The 18,606-nt window shown below is 47.4% G+C and overlaps 1 protein-coding gene across 5 annotated transcripts in view; it reads right to left on the bottom strand.

Annotated features, from left to right (window-relative positions):
• Positions 1-10,899: 10,899 nt before the first annotated feature.
• TET3 (tet methylcytosine dioxygenase 3) overlaps positions 10,900-18,606 on the bottom strand; it is a 108,398-nt gene continuing 100,691 nt past the window's right edge. For all 5 annotated transcript variants that reach the window (XM_061168642.1, XM_061168641.1, XM_061168643.1 and 2 more), the window contains 2 exons: positions 15,447-15,783; positions 10,900-14,801 (listed from right to left, as the gene is read on the bottom strand). In XM_061168642.1, the coding sequence (XP_061024625.1) occupies positions 12,997-14,801; positions 15,447-15,783 (2,142 nt within the window). In that variant the 3' untranslated portion in view covers positions 10,900-12,996. The remainder of the gene's footprint in view (positions 14,802-15,446; positions 15,784-18,606) is intronic.

Here is an 18,606-nt window from a genome sequence, read left to right as displayed (position 1 = left end):
CCGCGCTTCTCAGCGGTCGCCCAGCAGCCAGAGGGACGCTGTCAGCACACAGACGGGATCAGGTCCAGCCGGCGCCGCCTCTTCTCCAGGTGCTGCTTCCCGCTTGCACCGCCCCCGCCCTCGCCTCCGGCTTGTCACCTGGGTGCCCGGCGCTTCCTCAGGCCTGGCGCTCTACACCAAACACTTCCCTCCACACCCGCAGCAACTCCTCTCTTCCCCTCCTTTAACAAAACACACGTTAATGCAATTAAAGTGTCAATTCCAGCAATAAAAAGAAACGATCTATCAAGCCACGAAAACACATGAGGAAACTCAAATGAATATTGTAAGTGAAAGAAACCAATCTGAAAAGGCTGCACACTGTGGGATTCCAACTATATGACATTCTGGAAAAGGCAGAACTATGGAGACAGTGAAAAAAGATCAGTGTTGGCAGGGGTTGGAGGGGAGGAAGGGATGAACAAGGTCGCACACAGAGGATTTTTAAGGAGGTGAAACTATTCTGTAGGATGCTGCAATGGTGGATACACATTTGTTAAAACCCATAGAGTGTACAATACAAAGAGTGATCCCTAATGTAAACTATAGACTTTGGTTCATAATTTTGTATCAATATTGACTCACCTATCATAACAAATGTACCACACTAATGCAAGATGTTAGTAATAGGGGAAATTGGTGAGGATGGGGTGGGTATATGGGAACTCTCTACTTACCAATCAATTTTTCTATAAACCTAAAACTGCTCTACAAATAAAGTTTATTAATTTAAAAACAAAGCATTAGTTCACTTTTCCTTTTTTGTACCATAATATTTACCTCATTTATTGCCTTAGCAATGACATTGTTTAGAATTGCCAGTGCATAGGGATAGTAAAAACCAGCGGGACATTTTAGTCTCCAGTGAGGTCCTCTGCTCTGAACTGCTTGGATGTCTGGGCCTGGCGGTGTGTGCCCAGCACCCAGCACAGTGCTGGCTATGGATAGAGTGGATCTGAGACTTGTGGGCTGTGGGCCTACAGCTTTTGCTCAGGGTTCCGAATGTAAACATGGCTGAAGAGTTGAAATGTTTTTGCAGAAATGATTCCTCAGCCAATGAGGAGGAGGTTAATCTCCAGGACTTGGACTTCTTGATCAAATGAGCCACAGCCTGCAGTGCCTTGGAGGTATCAATTCCACCTGACCTCATTCAGAACATTTTTCTTCCCATAGACCTTTAATTACTGATTCAGAACCGTTTATTCTGTGTCCTTTATTGGGAACTCCCTGTATTTTCAAGAGGCATTTCAGTGCTCTATTCTCATGGTCTTTTATGGCCTTGTGCATCTCCCTATGTAATCTTTCGTGTTAAATAGCTGTTTCCTGATCTACCTTAGTTATTCTGTTCTCAGCATATCAGTCGTGCTTTCAGCATCGATACTATTTAGTCTATTATCGAGGAATCTTGTTTTTGTTGAGTGGGTGAGATATTCTTTTTATTTATTTATTCATTTATTTATTTATTATTGAAGTGTAGTTGTACAATATTATATAAGTTACAGGTGTACAGTATAGTGATTCACAATTTTTAAAGGTTATACTCCATTTATAGTATTACAAAATATTGGCTATATTCCCTGTGTTGTACAGTATACACTTGTAGCTTTTTTTTTTTTTTTTGAGAATAGATTGCAATCACTGTCTAACCTTCTGTATTTCTTGCAAAGGATTCATTGCTAGTCTCTGAATTAATGTTTGAGGTTCTTTGTGCAGTAAAAGTTTTTCGTTGGTTTCAGAAAACTCGACTTCCTGTTTATTCATACTTCCTTGAGTAAAATCTTGTTGATCTTTTTGTTCTTATTGATAATTTATTTGGAGTAGTTTTATAGTTTATGTAAATATGTTAACGGATTTTAAAAGGAGTGAGTTCTTGGGGGTATTATTTGCACTACCATTAGCCTGAGAGCACTCTCACATGTGAGAAGCCACCTGGCCGGAGTGGGGGCAGGCACTGAGGAGATCATCGGACAAAGACACCGAGTGGGCTGTGAGCTGGGGCCATGTCCTGCAGGGCCCTCGGGCGGAGTTAGTTAGGGTGTGGCACCTTACCCTGAGAGCTGTGCCAAATGGAGAGCAGTGAGGAGTATTACAGGGAAATAGTATCATCCTCTTTGGTTTAAGGAAGATTATCTAGGTAAGGAGATCGACTTTGGTGAGGTGAGCAGAGAGATAAAATTGGGGCTGGAATGCAGACTTTCAAATATTGATACTTGCTGAAAAGCTTTAAAAAGCACAAGTCTTCCTGCAGAGCCACCTTGTCCTATGCCTCTTGTACTCACAGACCTGCAGGCTGCCAGCCATGCCTTAAGCTCAGCTTGTGGGTAGATTCCTGCCAGCGAGAACAGTGTGTATCCCTTGGATACATGGCTCCTAAGGTGCAGAAGAAGCAGGGGTATATTTGGACAGGGCTCAGGCTTTGGTGTCAGACACACCTGGTTTGAGTCTGGGTTTTGCCACTTCCTAGATGATGGTCTTGGGCAAGTCACTTAATCTTTCTGAAAGTTCTCATTTTTAGACCAAAGTATGAGAGGCCTCTGCCCTGGGCCCCTGGCTTTAGAAGGCCCTGCTGTGGTCCTCTCCTGCCCACAGGGAATCTATGCCAATGATCAAGGCCCACATGTTAGTCTATGTGAATGGTGCCCCCCAGACTTGTGCAGTGCACATCCTGTGCAACTGCACAGTGTGGACTGCTAATAATAGTGAAAAGAGGAGGCAGGATTGAGGACACTAAGGGGGTAAAATCCAGCCTTGGCCGGTGTCAGGATGTGACCAGTAGAATGATGGGGCCATCAACAGCCAGAGGAAAATATGGCAGAGACTTGAGAGGTCAATTTTAGGTGTGTTAAGACTTTGGCCCTGCCAAACAGCCATCCAGAGCTATCCAGCAGCCCAAACTCATGAGGGACTCAGGGCTTGACACAGCTTTGGAAATCACTGGCATTAGGGTCATGGTTGAGGCCTGGTGGCTGAGCAAGGCCTCTGAAGGAAAGCCTATAGGTCGTAGTGAGGATTGAGCCTATTCTCCTGGGGGGCATATATGTTTAATGGACATGAGGGCACAAAGGGGCCATGAGAAGAGCAGAGGGCTTTAGGGTTCTGGGATAATGGGACGTCACTGGTGGTACATTCCAGGAGTGGAGGGTTTTGAGAGATCAGTGAAGATAGAATCATTGGCCTAGAAGACAACTCTTTCTGGAGGGACAAAGACACGGTGAGTGAGTAGTGTGGATGTTGAAGCCAGGAGGTTGTCTACACCTGCAGAAATGTGATGGTGATAGGAAGCAGGGAGAAAGGTGGTGAGCTTGAGGGCAGAGCAGGATCAGGCCGACAGTCCTGAGAGCACGGTGAGGGGAGGAGCTGCAGAAAGAGGATAGTTGATGAGGCATGTCAGAGGGGAAGCAAAGGGTGCAAATCAAGAGAAAATGTCAGGGGGGAGGGGAGTAGTCCCAAGGAGTAGGAGTCAATGTGTGCGAAGAAAAAAGACAAAATAGGGAAGATGTTTGAAGGGTAGGGAAGGGGTATTGGGCCTGGGTTTGGGCTTGCTGGCAGAGGACGAGAGCAGGTATCTGCCAAGGCTTCTGCAGGTGGGAGTCAGGGTAGCATTGGAAGGATCTAGATTTTGATGAAGCTTTGATTATGTCTTCTATGGTGTCTTCTATGTGTGGTCCTCTTGTGTCTTCTGTGGTGTGCTTGTGTCTCTGACGGGAATGTGCGCTGAGTTACATGTGTTGAATGTATTTCAGCTGATCCCCCGCTCCCTAAGGGTATCAATTCATTTCTTCTTACAGGACGAGTGCCTATTATTTTCAGAGTACAATGGGAGACATAAAATGACTAACAGCTCTCCTAGGTTAAGGAGCCTACAAGAGCATCAGCAGAACTTGTGATAAGGTTGTTGAACAAGTTTGCATAGCTATGTAGGGTTAAACAATATTGACAAAATTGAGATTCAACACTGGCAGGGAGGATGGGTTAAACAGTCCATTTAGGATGGTTAAGGTTCAAGTGCCGTGTGTAGAAGTAAAAACACAAGATGAATTGCATAAAGGCTGGAGCTCGGGAGCCTGACTTGGCAGTAGTTCACATAAGAGGTCACTCTGTGGTCCACAACTGAGTCTTGGACTCTTTAGTGACTTAAAGCTTTGTATATGCCCAGAGTAATAACGATAGCTTCTATACCTGCCACATCTCAAATGCCTGGTACTTTTACTTCTCTAGTATTTCTTTTTGACCCTCATATCCATCTTATGCGGTGTGATTAGCCTGCTTTACAGACAAAGGACACAGGGAGATGAAACATCTCATCTCACGTCACACACCTGGGAAGCGAGGGAGCCATGTTCACAGCCCTCAGCGTGACTCAGCTGCTTAAAAAGCTAATAAACTTTGGTGTGTGTTAATAAAAATTGCGTGTCCAGGTTGTGGGACTCCGTGGTGTCTGTGTGCTTGGTTTAGGCCAGCCAGATCCCATCTGGGACAGCGGTCATTTCTAGAGATCCCACTATAATGAAGGATGCTCTACCTGCGAACAGGGGTATGGTGGGGGTAGTATAGGGTCACAAGAAGGTTCAGGGAATTAAGGATGCAGTCGTGTGGCTCAGAGGGATTAATTGAGATGCTTCTTGGAGGACAAAGAAATTTAGTGGAAATAAGATGGAGGCAGATTTAGATTAGTTCAGTTTATAACTGCAACAAGTTGGAATCTTAGAGTTCAATAGTAATGTGTGGATGAGTAAATCCACACAATGAAATACTAGGCAACTCTTTAAAAAGATGTACAGTTGACCCTTGAACAACATGGGTTTGAACTGCACAGGTTCACTTATATGCAGATTTTTTTTAATTTTTAAAAATTTATTTTTGGCTGCACTGGGTCTTCGTTGCTGCGCACGGGCTTTCTCTAGTTGGGGCGAGTGGGGGCTACTCTTCATTGCAGTGTTCCAGCTTCTCATTTCGGTGGCTTCTCTTGTTGCGGAGCACGGGCTCTCGGCACGTGGGCTTCAGTAGTTGCGGCACGTGGCCTCAGTAGTTGTGGCACCCGGGCTTAGTCGCTCCGTGGTATGTGGGATCCTCCCGGACCAGGGATCGAACGCATGTCCCCTGCATTGGCACGTGGATTCTTTTTTTTTTTTTTTTAATTTTTAAATTTTATTTATTTATTTATTTTTGTCTGTGTTGGGTCTTCGTTTCTGTGCGAGGGCTTTCTCTAGTTGCGGCAAGCGGGGGCCACTCTTCATCGCGATGCGCGGGCCTCTCACTATCGCGGCCTCTCTTGTTGCGGAGCACAGGCTCCAGACACGCAGGCTCAGTAATTGTGGCTCACGGGCCTAGTTGCTCCGCGGCATGTGGGATCTTCCCAGACCAGGGCTTGAACCCGTGTCCCCTGCATTGGCAGGCGGATTCTCAACCACTGCGCCACCAGAGAAGCCCGGCACGTGGATTCTTAACCACTGCACCACCAGGGAAGTCCCAACGCAGATTTTTTTCAATAGTAAATACTACAGTCCTACGGGATCCAAGTTGGTTGAGTGGGTAGACATGGAACCTCAGATACCAAGGAACTGCAGATACAGAGGGTGGACTAGTAAATAATCTTAGGCTCTTTGTGCAGAGGGTTGGTGCGCCTAACCACCGCGTTGTTCAAGGGTCAACTATAGTTCTGTATTACTGATACTTGAAGATATGTTAAGTGAAAAAAGATCACAACATGGTATTATTGTTTTATTCCATTAAAAAAATATATATATACACACACATATAGTTATATTTAAATACTCAGAAAATGTTTGTGACCAATAATATGTGGTTCTCTTGTAGTGGGATTTCAAATAATTTTTTAAAACTCCTGTCTTCTAATTTTTCTATATTTAACATGGAATTTGTATAAGAAGAGATGAAAGCATATTTATATTATCCAGTAGTGAGTCAGTCCCTGCCGAAGCAGTAATCTCCTAGCCCCTCACCTCAGGGCCTGGAAATGGGGCCAACACAACAGGGGCTGGGAAAGGGGACACTAGGTCTCTTTCAACTCAAAGATGTCAAGTGGAAAGCAGGTTACCAAACACAGTGTGACCCCACTTCCATAAAACACACGAACATCTGTGAGAATCCCTGGTAACCCTGGTGTGCCCAGGCATTTCCAGAGGGTTCCTTTGCAACTGAAACAGAGAAGAAAACCCCCGAGGCTGTCATCTGGCACCCCTATTGGAATGATGGGGTTTTCACGCAAATGTCCTCAGAGAGGAGCTTTCCTGTCTAGTGACCTAACGGGATACTGGCATCAACTGGAGAGAGTGCTGGTCTTTATGGACTGCGGGGTTGGTTGTCCCTCAGAGACGCTGAATCCATTTTAGTCCGATGCTTCAAGCAGAAGGGATGGTTTCTCCTTCTCCCATTTACCCTTCTCTCTTTTCCTTTCTTCAACTTATAGTTCCCTTTTCAGCCATCAACAGAATTGGCAACCTGAATGAAAAGAGGTAGCCCCGGGCATGGGACCTTATGGGAAAGCTCCTCTCTCCAAAGATAGGCCCTTCCTACTGGATGTGCTGCTGAGGCCATCAGAGTGGAGCAGGATGCAGCAATCCTTAGCAAACAGTACATCAGAAGTGAAAAATCGTAATGGGGGCGGGGGGGTGGGAGTCTCCAAACTGAATGGGAAAAGGGGACAAAAAGATCAAAGGGGAAAAACAAACAAAAGGAGAAACCAGATGAGTAAAAGGCCACGTCTACTTTCCCCCTTTATAGCAGCTTTAACAGCTGCCAGTCTTTGAACATCACTTTATGCAGGAGGTGGAAGGGGAACAGGCTATTAGTCAGGGCTTCCTTTGTGTACCTACAACCTGCAGGGGGAGGGTGGGATTACAGGGAATCTTAAATACCACAATCTGGGCCCAATTCAAGGCGGGGGGTGGGGGGGAAGAAGCCACACAGAATTTGAGTGCAAAAAATAAATATAAAATTTATTAAAACACCCACAATATTTTAAAGATACCAGGAGTAATACAGTTCACAAACCCAGTTGTTTGTGTAAATTATAATAAAATACAAATCAAAAAAGGATACATACTTGCAATTTCTAGGCACCCTAAATTAAATCTGCTGAAACACTGGGGGAGAAGGGAAGGCAAGGAGGGTAGCTCAGGAGGCAAACCAATAAAGTGGGAAGAAAAAATATTAACAAAAAAGTAAAAATTATACAAAATAAAATTATCAGCATAAATTTACTGTACTAAGAATATCTACAGTTTAATAATACACATCCTATTGCCTTGAGACATTGCAAAAACCTACCATTCATCCATCAACCCCAGATAAACTTCATTTCAAGTAGCCACAGTTACAAAGTCAAGACGGAATATTCAAGTATGGTTGTTAAGTTCACCTCCATTGGAAGCCAAGTAACCAAACAGGAATTCAAAGAGAGAAGAAATAAAACACACCAAAAAGCTACAGGGGTTCTAGATGAAGTCTAATGCATTAATATGCCACAATATGACCTGTCCTTGTTTCTTTTTTTTTAAATTAGAATACGTGAAAAAGAAATTACATCGCTCCTGTTTTTCTCCTCCTTTTTCCCCTCAGAAGAAAAAAAAGTACTGGAACCAAGAAAATTTGGATGTTCAAATGAGCCAAATAGTATTTTTTAAATCCTCATGTGAATAATGATGAGTTATCCCTGAATGACAGGTAGTCAAAACGAGAAAAGAGAGCAAACAATACCACTACAAAAAGCATCCCTGATATCAGAATAGAAGCAAACAAGGAAGTAGGCCAATTCTCACTGATTCTTAGGCAAAAAGCAACTTTAGACTTTGCATTTCTGTGCTGCAGTCTCTGCTCAGGGAAGAAGCCTATTGCTTTGCTCTTGTCGGCAGCTCTGCAGAAGGAAGGGCTGGGAGCGCCAAGACGGGGGCCTCACACATGGAAAAGCTCTTTGCACATGTGGGTGTGGGACTGTATAACCTATGCTGGGGGTATGCACCCCCAAAAATGTTCATTTTGGTCCAGGGTATGTTGAAGTTGGCCATGTACTACAGCAGATGCAGCTGGCTAATAAAACTAGGTTTTGAGGGAGTCATTTCAAATGACAGCAACCATGACTGGAAAAGCTCAATGAGATGGGCATGGGAAATTCACATTTTATTCAAAAGCAAAAAAAGGAAATGAAATAAAGTCAACCACAGTCCTTCCTTTAGGCATTCTGCCATTTTAACTGAAGAATGAAAAACAAAATGACCCCAGATTCTTCAAGGTCAAGTATGTCATCAAATGGACAACCTGTATGTATCAGACCCTCATGGAATCTACTTTACCAAAGTTGTCATGATGTTTTGTTTTTGAGGTATTTAAAAAAAATTATTGTGACAGTGGATGACACAAAATGGAGCTTCCTGTTGAGTTTTTAAAATATCAACTTTTGTGGACCCAAGAAGAAATTTAGAATAGCACCAACTAAAAAGAGCCTCAGTGGCACCGAGTGAGCAAAGAAAGCTCCTTCCTTTAAGTTTGAACATGAGGGGTTCCCAATGAGAAGCAGAAGCATTGCTGGGGCAAAGGCTGTGAGGAGCAAAGGAATGAGACCCCTGCCCACCATGGTCCTGGCCAGCGCTAGGTGAGGAAGGAGGCCCATCTGGCCCACCTTGGTATGCAGAGCACCTTTGGAACCCTCAGAGACATCTACTTGGCACCCTGGACTGCAGGAGGAAAATGTGTGTTGGCTATGAGAATGCCTGCCACGTTAGAAGAGGCAGGAGTACCCAACTCCCCTTCCTCCAAAAAAAAAGAAAAAAGAAAAGCCCTTCACACCTCCTTTCTTATCAGGCCTAAGAGGACAGATGTGAAACGAGAGCTCCCGCCACCTCCAAGCCAGGCAGGCCCATTCCCCGTAGTAGTAAGGGGGCTGGCTGCCTTCGAGACTTGCCTTTCTATTTGGCCAGCAAGGGAAGAATAAAACAAAACAGAAAAACTGCTCAGAGCAGGTTCTAGCACGTAAACAGAGGTCTAAGGAGACAGCACCAAAAGGGGGGAGGGGGGGAGAAGCCAAGAGAGACTGGAGCCCACCTTGTTTTTGGTTGGTTGTGGTTTCAGAACCTTGATAGCACCTCAGCAGGACAGGATCAGGGACAGTCACATTAAAACACCATAGCACCATTTTATTTATACTATTTCAATTCATAAAAATGCTTCCTAGTCCATAAAACACACTTCAGTAACAAAAGGAAAGAGAGATTGGTTGAGGCACGTCAGGGCTATCATTTTAATTTTCCACAGCACTGCCTTGGTGTGAGATCTGGCGGTGGTTAACTTCATGAAGCCTGGCCGGGTTCTCTCAATGGAATCAGGTTACCATCTACTTACTCACTGTCACCCGTCCTCACACACCCACTGCTGTCTGGTACAAAGCAATTAAGATCTGCTCTTTCTTTCCTTACTTTAGCACTTTAAAAGTCCCTTGTTCTGCAAACTACTGTTTCCAAAAGAGGCTGGTGAAAGGACCAAGAGGGGTGGGTATGATCTCTTTTCATGCATACCTGTCATCTCAGTGAGACAGCAAAGCAGTACCCACGAAGCCAGAGTGTGGGAAACCTAGGCCCTGCCAAAAAACACACCAAACAACAACAAAAACAAGAAACCTCAAAATCCATGAAACACCTTACTCAAGATTTCTGATGGTTAGATAACGGTTTCTTGAGCTAGCACCAGTTATTTTGCGAGAACCTGCCACAAGGCGATTTTTATTTTAAAAAACCTCTTAGCACAAAACTTTGCAAGTACTTTCCTTGCAAGCAAAAGGCGGGGAAAACAAAACAAAAGAAGAACCAAATGTCTGCACTGCATGTGGATGGCGTCTGTGGACAGGGCACACTGGGGGATGACTCTAAGACTCCATCATTTCCGCTGCTATACTATTATTAAAACTTGATCATGCTGTTAGGTTCTTTAGTTGCAATGGCTTTATTTTTCTTCTCATGATAAAAATGTCTGTTAATCATCTTTAGGACTTAAAAAATGATAGTGCCAGTAAAAAATAAAAATTTGATTTTTCTCTTTAAGAAACCTTCAGCAGCAAGGGGGGGGATAAAGAGCTGTGCATAGTTACTTTTTCAACATACGCTAAAGCATGCTAATTTAATGACTGAGATTTGAGGTAGGTTATACATGTAGTGTGTAAAAATCAGCATGGGCTTGAGCATTAAACAGCACCACCTAATTTCTGAAACACCGTTCTGAAGGGCCTGGGGACGTCCAATGGAGACTGCCTCTTGACTCACTTCTCAGCAGCCTATTTGCTGATCTAGAATTTATGAACCGAAGGCTGTTTGGGCTGGGGGGACAGACATCACATGCTTTTAGCTTGTATTGGTTTCTTCTTTCATCTAATGGCTTTGCTACCAAAGGGGGATGAGGGGAAAAGTCTATTTAACACACATCAAGGAGATTCATACATGCCAAGCATCAGAATCACCTGGGTTACACTCAGGACCTTCCAAACCAACAGCCAACCTGGGGCTTTCCCGGGTCATACAGACGGTCACATTCTCCAAATGTTTTGTAAAATACTGTATTTCTTGCTTAAGATAATTTAAAATGAAGTTTTCAAGGCACCCCCGCATCTACCTAAGCACGGAGTCAAATGAGACCTGCATAAAAGTACTGATGCGATAAGCAAAATAGCATTTAAAGGACCCAACTTTTCCTCAAAACTAGAAAATCAGCATGCTCATTAAAGACTCTGCTTCCTTTAGCTTGTCAAACTGAAGGTCAGAGGTTTTCCTATAAATCTGAGTTCTGAATAATTCGAAATCCTGATAAGCTCTTGGGTACTTATTTCAAAAGCAATAATATTTCATTTTTGTCCTGTAAAATAAATGCAACTTTACAGAATATGGTAAAAGTGAAGGATAGACAAAGCACGTTAAATATTCAGCTACTATTTACAATTTCTCCCACAATTACATGTTAAAACATACTTTTTTTCAAGTTGCTGTTTAAATCTAGGCAAAAGTGCTTAAAAAAATTTTTTTTTTCACTATTTACAGTTAAAACCAGACCACATAAATGCTCAGGACATCTCACAGCGACTCTCCGCCAGTGCTTCTGGAACAGTTACAGTAAACACCCAGCGGGTCAATTCTCAGCTCTTACACAAGGCACCTGGAAGCTCAGGAACTTGCCTTTAGCATCATCATCTGATTGTTAAACTCATTTTATGAAGACCCACATCTGAATAAAACTGCTCAATAAATATCTGATGTTTATCTCAGGGCTTGGCTGTCATTCACTGTGGGGCCATATTCCCCTCTGTGTCCTTATGAAGCCTCCCACTCACCACACACATCCACATGGGTAGCTGGATATAATTTCTGCTAATACCACAGGAAAAACAGACACTCCAAGAAGTCTGACTTGCTGTCAACGCATGTTGCTTCCGCCTGTCAGGCCCAACCTCTCTCAACAATGTTGAAAAAATTAAGCACCACATTCTCATTTCAAAGAACTGAATGAATGCACCAGAATTTTAGAACGGGCATGTTCAAGTGGGTGGAGAGGGGAGGAAGGAAAGGAGAAAATGACCAAATAGAGAAATGGCACCAATTAGGGAGGAAAATCATAGCTACCTGCTGAAAATGTTTGACTCTTGCATTTTAAAATCATTAAGTGTAGGCCCACTCCCCAAATGATAGCATGGAGGGGGTGGGCTCAGGTATGAGGCATGCACCATTGTCCAATGTGAAATCCAGGGATAAGGAGATGCGTTACTGCTGTCACACTGCTGTGCGGAGCTCCTGCAGATGCAGCCTGCCCGAGTCAAGGAAGTCCCAGCACAACACTACAGCACCAGGCTCTGCGCAGCGCTGCACACAGCACCGCTGGCTTTTCACAGCTTGGGTTCAACTTCCTGTTTTTAAAGATACAGTAGCCCTTTTCGGTATCAGCACAGACTTTGGGGCATTTAAAAAAAAAAAACCTGCCACTAAGACAAATTCCTTCAGCCAGTATTCGTTGGCTAGTCAGCTCGGTGGAAAAGGCTCCTGAGAACCTCTTGATTCCAGCTCCATCCCGAGGTGCTGCCGAGGGGACCACGGTATCACGTGACTTGATAGCTAAGGGACAGAGAGGATTCAGTGTGGAGACTAGCAAGCTTGAAGCTGTCTACTTCCAACCTGGTTTCTGGGAAAATCTATACCAGCATCTCAGGTGCCTGGCCTGGGGCGCACCTGCCCCCATCCCCAACTCCAAGCCGGTGACTGGAAAAGGGACCCCAGCTGTTTTTCTACAGATTCTCCCATCCTACCGGAGAGGACAGAAGCTGTCCTGAGGGCTCCCTCCCCTGAAGGGAAGGCATGTCTGTCAGGAGGGATGCAGTGGGTGGCTACAACCTGCACTTGGCTCATGAGGGGCCGATGGCTGAGAGAACCTTGTCAGCTCCCAAGAGGGCCAGGCTCACCAGGCCCAGCACAACTGGGCAGGAATGAGTGCTTCTGGCCTTTCCTGCCGATCCTTTACCATTACAATTGTCACTTTTAAAAAAATCCAATAAATACACATTTTAAATGGAATTTAAAACTACTCCTTTGTGAAAGGACACTATAAACTTTCTTTCCATTATTGTGATATACAAGGATAGAGTTTTAAAAACAAGAGAAAATAAAAGGCCCCCCCAAACACGGGAGGAAAAAAACCAACGTGGAGATATAAATATTAAGATCACGAAAAAATCACCCGACAGCCGTAGTTTCTTCTTCAAAGTGCTGGGGAATTGGGGGGAAGGGAGGGGCGGGTCAGTTCTGAGGTTTGGACCATAAATACATATATATGCGTATCTATATATGTATATATAGATAAAAAGACTTCTGCACCCCCAACCCGCCCCCAGGTGTGAGGGCGAAAGCACCACAGAGGCAGCTCGGGCCTGGCCCGACGCTGAGGTACGCTGGCTCCCTGGCACCCTGGCACCTAGATCCAGCGGCTGTAGGGGCCCGTGACCTTCGTGTAGGCATACGAGGACACGGTGACTGCTGAGTCCGTGGGCACGGCCAGCGCCTGCCGGGTGGGGACAAGCCCCTTCTTTTCCTTATGCTGGGGCTCGACGACCACGGCACCCCCCCACTTGCGCTTCTTCCCATACAGCTTGGCCTCCTGCTGGCCCAGGCCCAGCCGGGCGGCCTCCTCCTGTCTCGCCCGTGCCCTCTCTGCCAGCTGCTTCATCTTGGCCTCCCAGAGGGCCAGCCCGTGATTGGGCTGGTTGAGGTTCTTGTGCTGGTAGAAGACCAGCGAGATGCGGGTGGGGTGGCAGCGGTTGGGCTTCTTGAGGGGCGTGGTGGCGTGCAGCTCCCGCCGGGCGCACTCGATGAGGATGGAGCCGTGAGCGGGGGCCACAGCCACGCCGCCGATATTCTCGTCCAGGAAGTTGTGTTCACTGTCGGACCACAGCTCCTCCTCCTCCTCCTCTGCCCCACCAGCGCCGCTGCCTCCGCCGCCCTTCTCCTCCTTCACCGTGCCCTTGCTGGGGGGCTCCTCCGCCATCCCCTCCTCCAGGCTGAAGGGATCCCACAGCTTCTCCTCGGACTTCAGGGCCCCGAACAGCTTCTCACTGGGGCCAAGGGGCATGCCAAAGGACTGCCAGGCTTTGTCCAGCTGGCTCACCCCCGGGGTTGGAATCCTTCCCTCCTCCCCTTTCAGGGGGCTCCAAAGCTTGTCTTGGAATCTGGGACCACCTTTCAGGGCAGAGTTGAAATCCCCGGCTCCTACCGCCCATGGCTTCTCCGTTAGGCTGGGCCCAGCCAAGGCCGAGGTGGTGTTCCCAAACTTGCAGTGGCTCCACGGCTTGCCCCGCAGCCGTCCTCCAGGCTGGGGGGCCGGCTGCTGCCCCTCGCCAGGGAATAACCCCCACTGATGCTGGCCATCTGGGAAGTGGGAAGGGGTCAGGCAGCCAGCCCCAAAAGAACCGAGCTTATCGGGGACAACGGCAGGGCTCTCCGCAGGAGGGAACACACCCCAGCTGCCACCCACACTGTTAGTCCTCTTGGGGGACACGCTTGGGCCTCCTGAGTACTGTCCCCATAGGTGATTGGGTCCCCCATTCTGAGACGCCTCGGGCAAAGGCATTCTGCCCATCTTGCCAGGCTCTCTGGGTACAGATTCGGCGTGGACCAGTGGATCTACCGGCTCTTGCTTGATGGATCTGCTGTAGCAACTGGAGCTCTGTACAAAGGGAGAGGGGTCCCTGGACACTGGGTGGATCTGGGGGGCCTTGGGAAGCAGATACTCCTTGGGGCCTGGATAAGCAGGCTGCTGGTGGTGAGGAGCAGGGTGGTGGGTGTCTGTGGGAACAGCCTGGCCAGGCAGCTCGGCAAACTCAGCACCACCGTAGGCTGGGCTCAGGCTGTTGTGCAGAGCATGGAGGTCTGGCTTCTTCTCAAAACTGCTGTTGCTGCCACTGTGCCCCCAGGTGCCAGGACCCAGGAACTGAGAGGGGAAGACGGGGTTACTGGATGGAAAGCCATAGTAGCCAAATGACGGAAGCGCGTACTTGGAGTGGAAGCCGTTGACGGAGGCCAGGCCGGGCTGTGCATAGTAGGAGTGGTAGGAGTACACGCTGTCCACGCTGTACGGGTCGGAGGGCCGGCAGCTGCCCAGCACCGAGTAGCTCTCCACCACCGCGTTGCCACTGTACTTGAAGGAGCTGAAGTGGTTCTGTGGCTCCACCTTGAGGGAGGGCTTCAGGCTTTGCCGGGACAATCCACCCTTCAGAGACAGGCCTGAGGAAGACAGGAGGCAAGACAGAGAAGAAGCACAGAGGAGCACAGAGATGGACGTCCCCTCTCGCCAAGAGGTATGCTCTGCTGGGCGGGCGAGATGAGCGAGGCTGGACTCGCTCCCAGGGCCGCGCAGTGGGGCCCGGCCCCACGGAAGCCCCCGAAGAGCAGCAGGCAGAGCCCAGGGCTCCAGTGCTGTCATTCTTTCCGACTCTAGTGAACTCCACCCGGCCTCACTGAAGCCCCCTCGTGCCAGCCACTGCAGGGACGAGGGCCGCCCCACACCTGAAAACCCTGCCGCAGACCACGCGCCTGGCGCCTCGGTACTTTCCGCAGACCCGCAGCGAGGAGAGCGGGTGAGCCGGGGGGACGCCCAGCTGCCCTCTGGGAAGACAGGGAGACCGCCTTCATTTGGCTCCCAGGTGCCTCCCATCTGGCCCGGTTTTCCGGGGCTGCTGCAGCTATGGCGCTGACTGACAAAATTAAGATAACTGATGGTCCAGGTGGCTGAGAGACCCCCCCGCCCCAGTACTTTTCTGTATGGAATTCTATCTCAAGGCAGGAACAGGGGTGGTAAGGGAGCCGTCCAGGGCCCCCCCACCCAACAGTGCCCGTGCCACCCCTGCTGGGCACCCTCTCCCCACACACCTGGGTCAGTGGGGATGCCAGCCAGCTCCAGGGCCTCCTGCTTGATCTTCTCAGGAGTGCTCAGCTTCTCCTTCTGAACCTTCTTCTTCTCGGCTGCCGCCTTCCTGGCTTCCAGCTGCCGCTGGCGGCAGGACTTGGCAGGTTCCGGCAGGCGCCGGACCTCGCGGGGGAAGGCGGTGAGCACCTGGATGGCCCCGCTGCCCACCTTGGCGTTCTGGTTCTCCTCGCTGCCAAACTCATCCGTGTTGGCCATCTTGTACAAGGGGAGTACGTGCAGCTGCTCGTCCTCGGGAATCTTGCCCACGCAGCGATTGTCTTCCTTGGTCAGGGTGCAGACCTGCCCCAAACAGAGAGACGGGGAGGGTGCATGGGGTTGGGGTAGCCAGACACTGAGGGGGAGGGGCTGAGCATCCCGCACATAAGGCCGCCCCTTCCCCACACCGTCCCAGCCCCAGCTATCCACTAGTACTCTCTGGAGCAACTAAAAAGCGCATTTGTCTTGCTTTAGAGAGTAACGGAGTCACCAGCGTTTAGAGTCTGCTCGACAGTTTTCAGAGCACATCCATTCACTTTGTCTAACAAGGCTCTGGGGGGGATAAGATGACCGGCCCAGGGTCACACGGCCAGAAAGGGGCCAGGTCACGACTGGGAGATGTGCTCTGCCCTCCACTGCCATCATTGCCATTACACGTCATCACACAGACCTCGGACCTTCCACCATTATCCTCCTTGCCTTCAACACTCAGCCTCCTCTTGCCCTTAAAATTGAAAATTATATGTGCTGGTTGTAGAACATTTAGGCCAGCACAAAGGACATAAAAATTATCTCCATAATCCCACCAACTAGAAATAACCCTTGTATATACTTGGTCATATACACACTCACTTTTTAATAATTAAATAGGATCATTTATATTATGCATACAGTTTTAGAATAACTTTTTTTCTTAACACAGTATATTTTCTTTCATGTTAAATATGCTTCCCCAATATGATTTAAGAGCCACACAATATTATTCCACTGTATCAATGTGTTAATTTAACTAATCCCTCATGACCATTTAAACCTATTTCCCTATCATAAATAATACTTTTATCCTTTTCACTGAATTTTCTAAGATACTTAATTCCTTAGAATAAACACTGTAAGGTAGAACCGCCACGTATTGCCAAACTGCGCTCCAAAATGATTATCATCAGTGTTTCACTTACACTGGCAGAATGAGTTTCAATTCTCCTATACTTTTGCTGATACTTTTGCTATTAATTTCTTTAAAACTTTTTGCCTGTTATCAAAATGTATCTCGTCGTTGGTATGTGTTTCTCTGATTACTAATAAGGTTTGATTGATTTTTTTCTCGTTTACGTTTTACTCTTATATTGACTATATTTTATTTTCTGTATTCCTGATGTTCTGGCATTTGGGGCCTTGATCCTGGAGGGACTGTCCCTCCCCTAAGACTAGCTAATTCCTATAGATAGCAAATGATCCCCTGCCAGTGCAACTTTGATACACAAACCAACCAGAGTCCCCACCCCTAACCATCTCCTTTATAAAACTCTCACACACCAAGCAAATATTCTCTCTGCCTTAAATCACCCCAGGGCTAGGTACTGACAACTAGGGACCACCTCTATAGCCCAGAGCCTGCAGAAATTATTCAAACTATCCATCCTAAACTTATTCAGCTTACTTATCCTACCTTGCCCATTCCTTTCTACGAAATCCCCAGTAAAGCTCTGGGCTATTCTCTCCCCTCTCTGCCTCCTGACAAACCCTACTGCTGCCCAGTAAGCTGCCAAATGAGCACTCCAAGGCTGTAAGTGTCCTTATCCTGGGGCCACTGCACAAAGCTGTGCTGAGGACGCCCTCCCTGTGGTTTATAGAGCAGTACGAAAGCACTGACTGCCATCCATAGGAGACTGGTCACACAGCCTTAGAACATGCTGCCTATATCCACTGACCAGCAAGTTGTCCACCACGTATTCTTGAGTTAAGAAAAGCAAGATCATGGAACAGCACGTGAACATAATGTGTAAAATGTATACAACTGTGCGCACACACATACATTCAGGTGTCTGAATGGATGGTCATCACAATGCTAACACAGGTTACCTATGAGATTTCAGGCATTTTTACTTTATACTTTCTCATATTATTAAAATTATTTTTTACAATAAATAATTGTTTAATTAGAACAAAAAACATTATTCATTTTTGGAAAAAACTTATTTTTCACTCCAAACTCCAGAAGCTCTGGGATCCAAATAACCTCCCTGTGCTCCTGTCTCTCGGTGCCCCATCCTCCTTCCCTGCCTCTCTCCTAATCCTGGAGGGCCCACCCTTCTTTCTCTGTATTTCAGCTAGAAACCCTCACAATACAGTGTAGACAGAAGCCTGCCCCATCTTGCTTCTCATCCTCTCTTTTCCATCTGCACTCACTCTTCTGGGGCCTGCATCCAGGCTCATGGTCCTAACTATGAACTCAGCGCTCTCCAGTCTCAAATTCATTTCTCCAGACCCTCCCTCTCCCCTGCCTACTCTACATCTCCACCTGGACATCTAGCAGGCATCTCAAAATAGAATTATTGATTTTCACCCCAAAACTGGTCTCTCCTGATATTCTACATCTCAGTAAACACCAACACTTGCCTAGTTGCTCAAGCAACTCACACATCCTAGGTCCACCCCATCAGCAACGACTCTCAGCTACGCCTTCAAAATCAACCCACAACCTGTCCAATTACTCCCCACGCCCCACCCTCACTCCCGCCCAAGCCCTGTCACCTCTGGCCTGAACAAGTGTCCCAGCCTCCTACCTGGCCTGTTTGCTCTGATCCTCCCCCACCCACCCCCACCCCAACATATTTTATTCTCCATCTGCAGGAGCAAGAGAGTGCTTCTGACTTTATAAATGAGATCTTAGGGCTTCCCACCACACTTAGAGCACAACCCACAGCCTTCCCAGCCTGCCATGCTCCCTGCGACCTCACCCCTCCCTGCCCCTCTAATCTCACTCCTCTGAGCCTTTGCCTGTGCTGGTCCTTCTGCCTGGAGTAACCCACCCTCACGCATTCAGTCCCTTACTTCCGCGTCTCTGCTCAGGTGCCCCTCCTCATACAGGCCTCTCTCCATGTCATCTAAAATAGCATCTGCTGT

Source organism: Eubalaena glacialis, chromosome 14 (assembly GCF_028564815.1).
Source record: "Eubalaena glacialis isolate mEubGla1 chromosome 14, mEubGla1.1.hap2.+ XY, whole genome shotgun sequence".
Classification (NCBI taxonomy): Eukaryota; Metazoa; Chordata; class Mammalia; order Artiodactyla; family Balaenidae; genus Eubalaena; species Eubalaena glacialis.
Note: the sequence above shows the minus strand (reverse complement) of the source record. Positions and strands in the feature narration are given on the sequence as shown.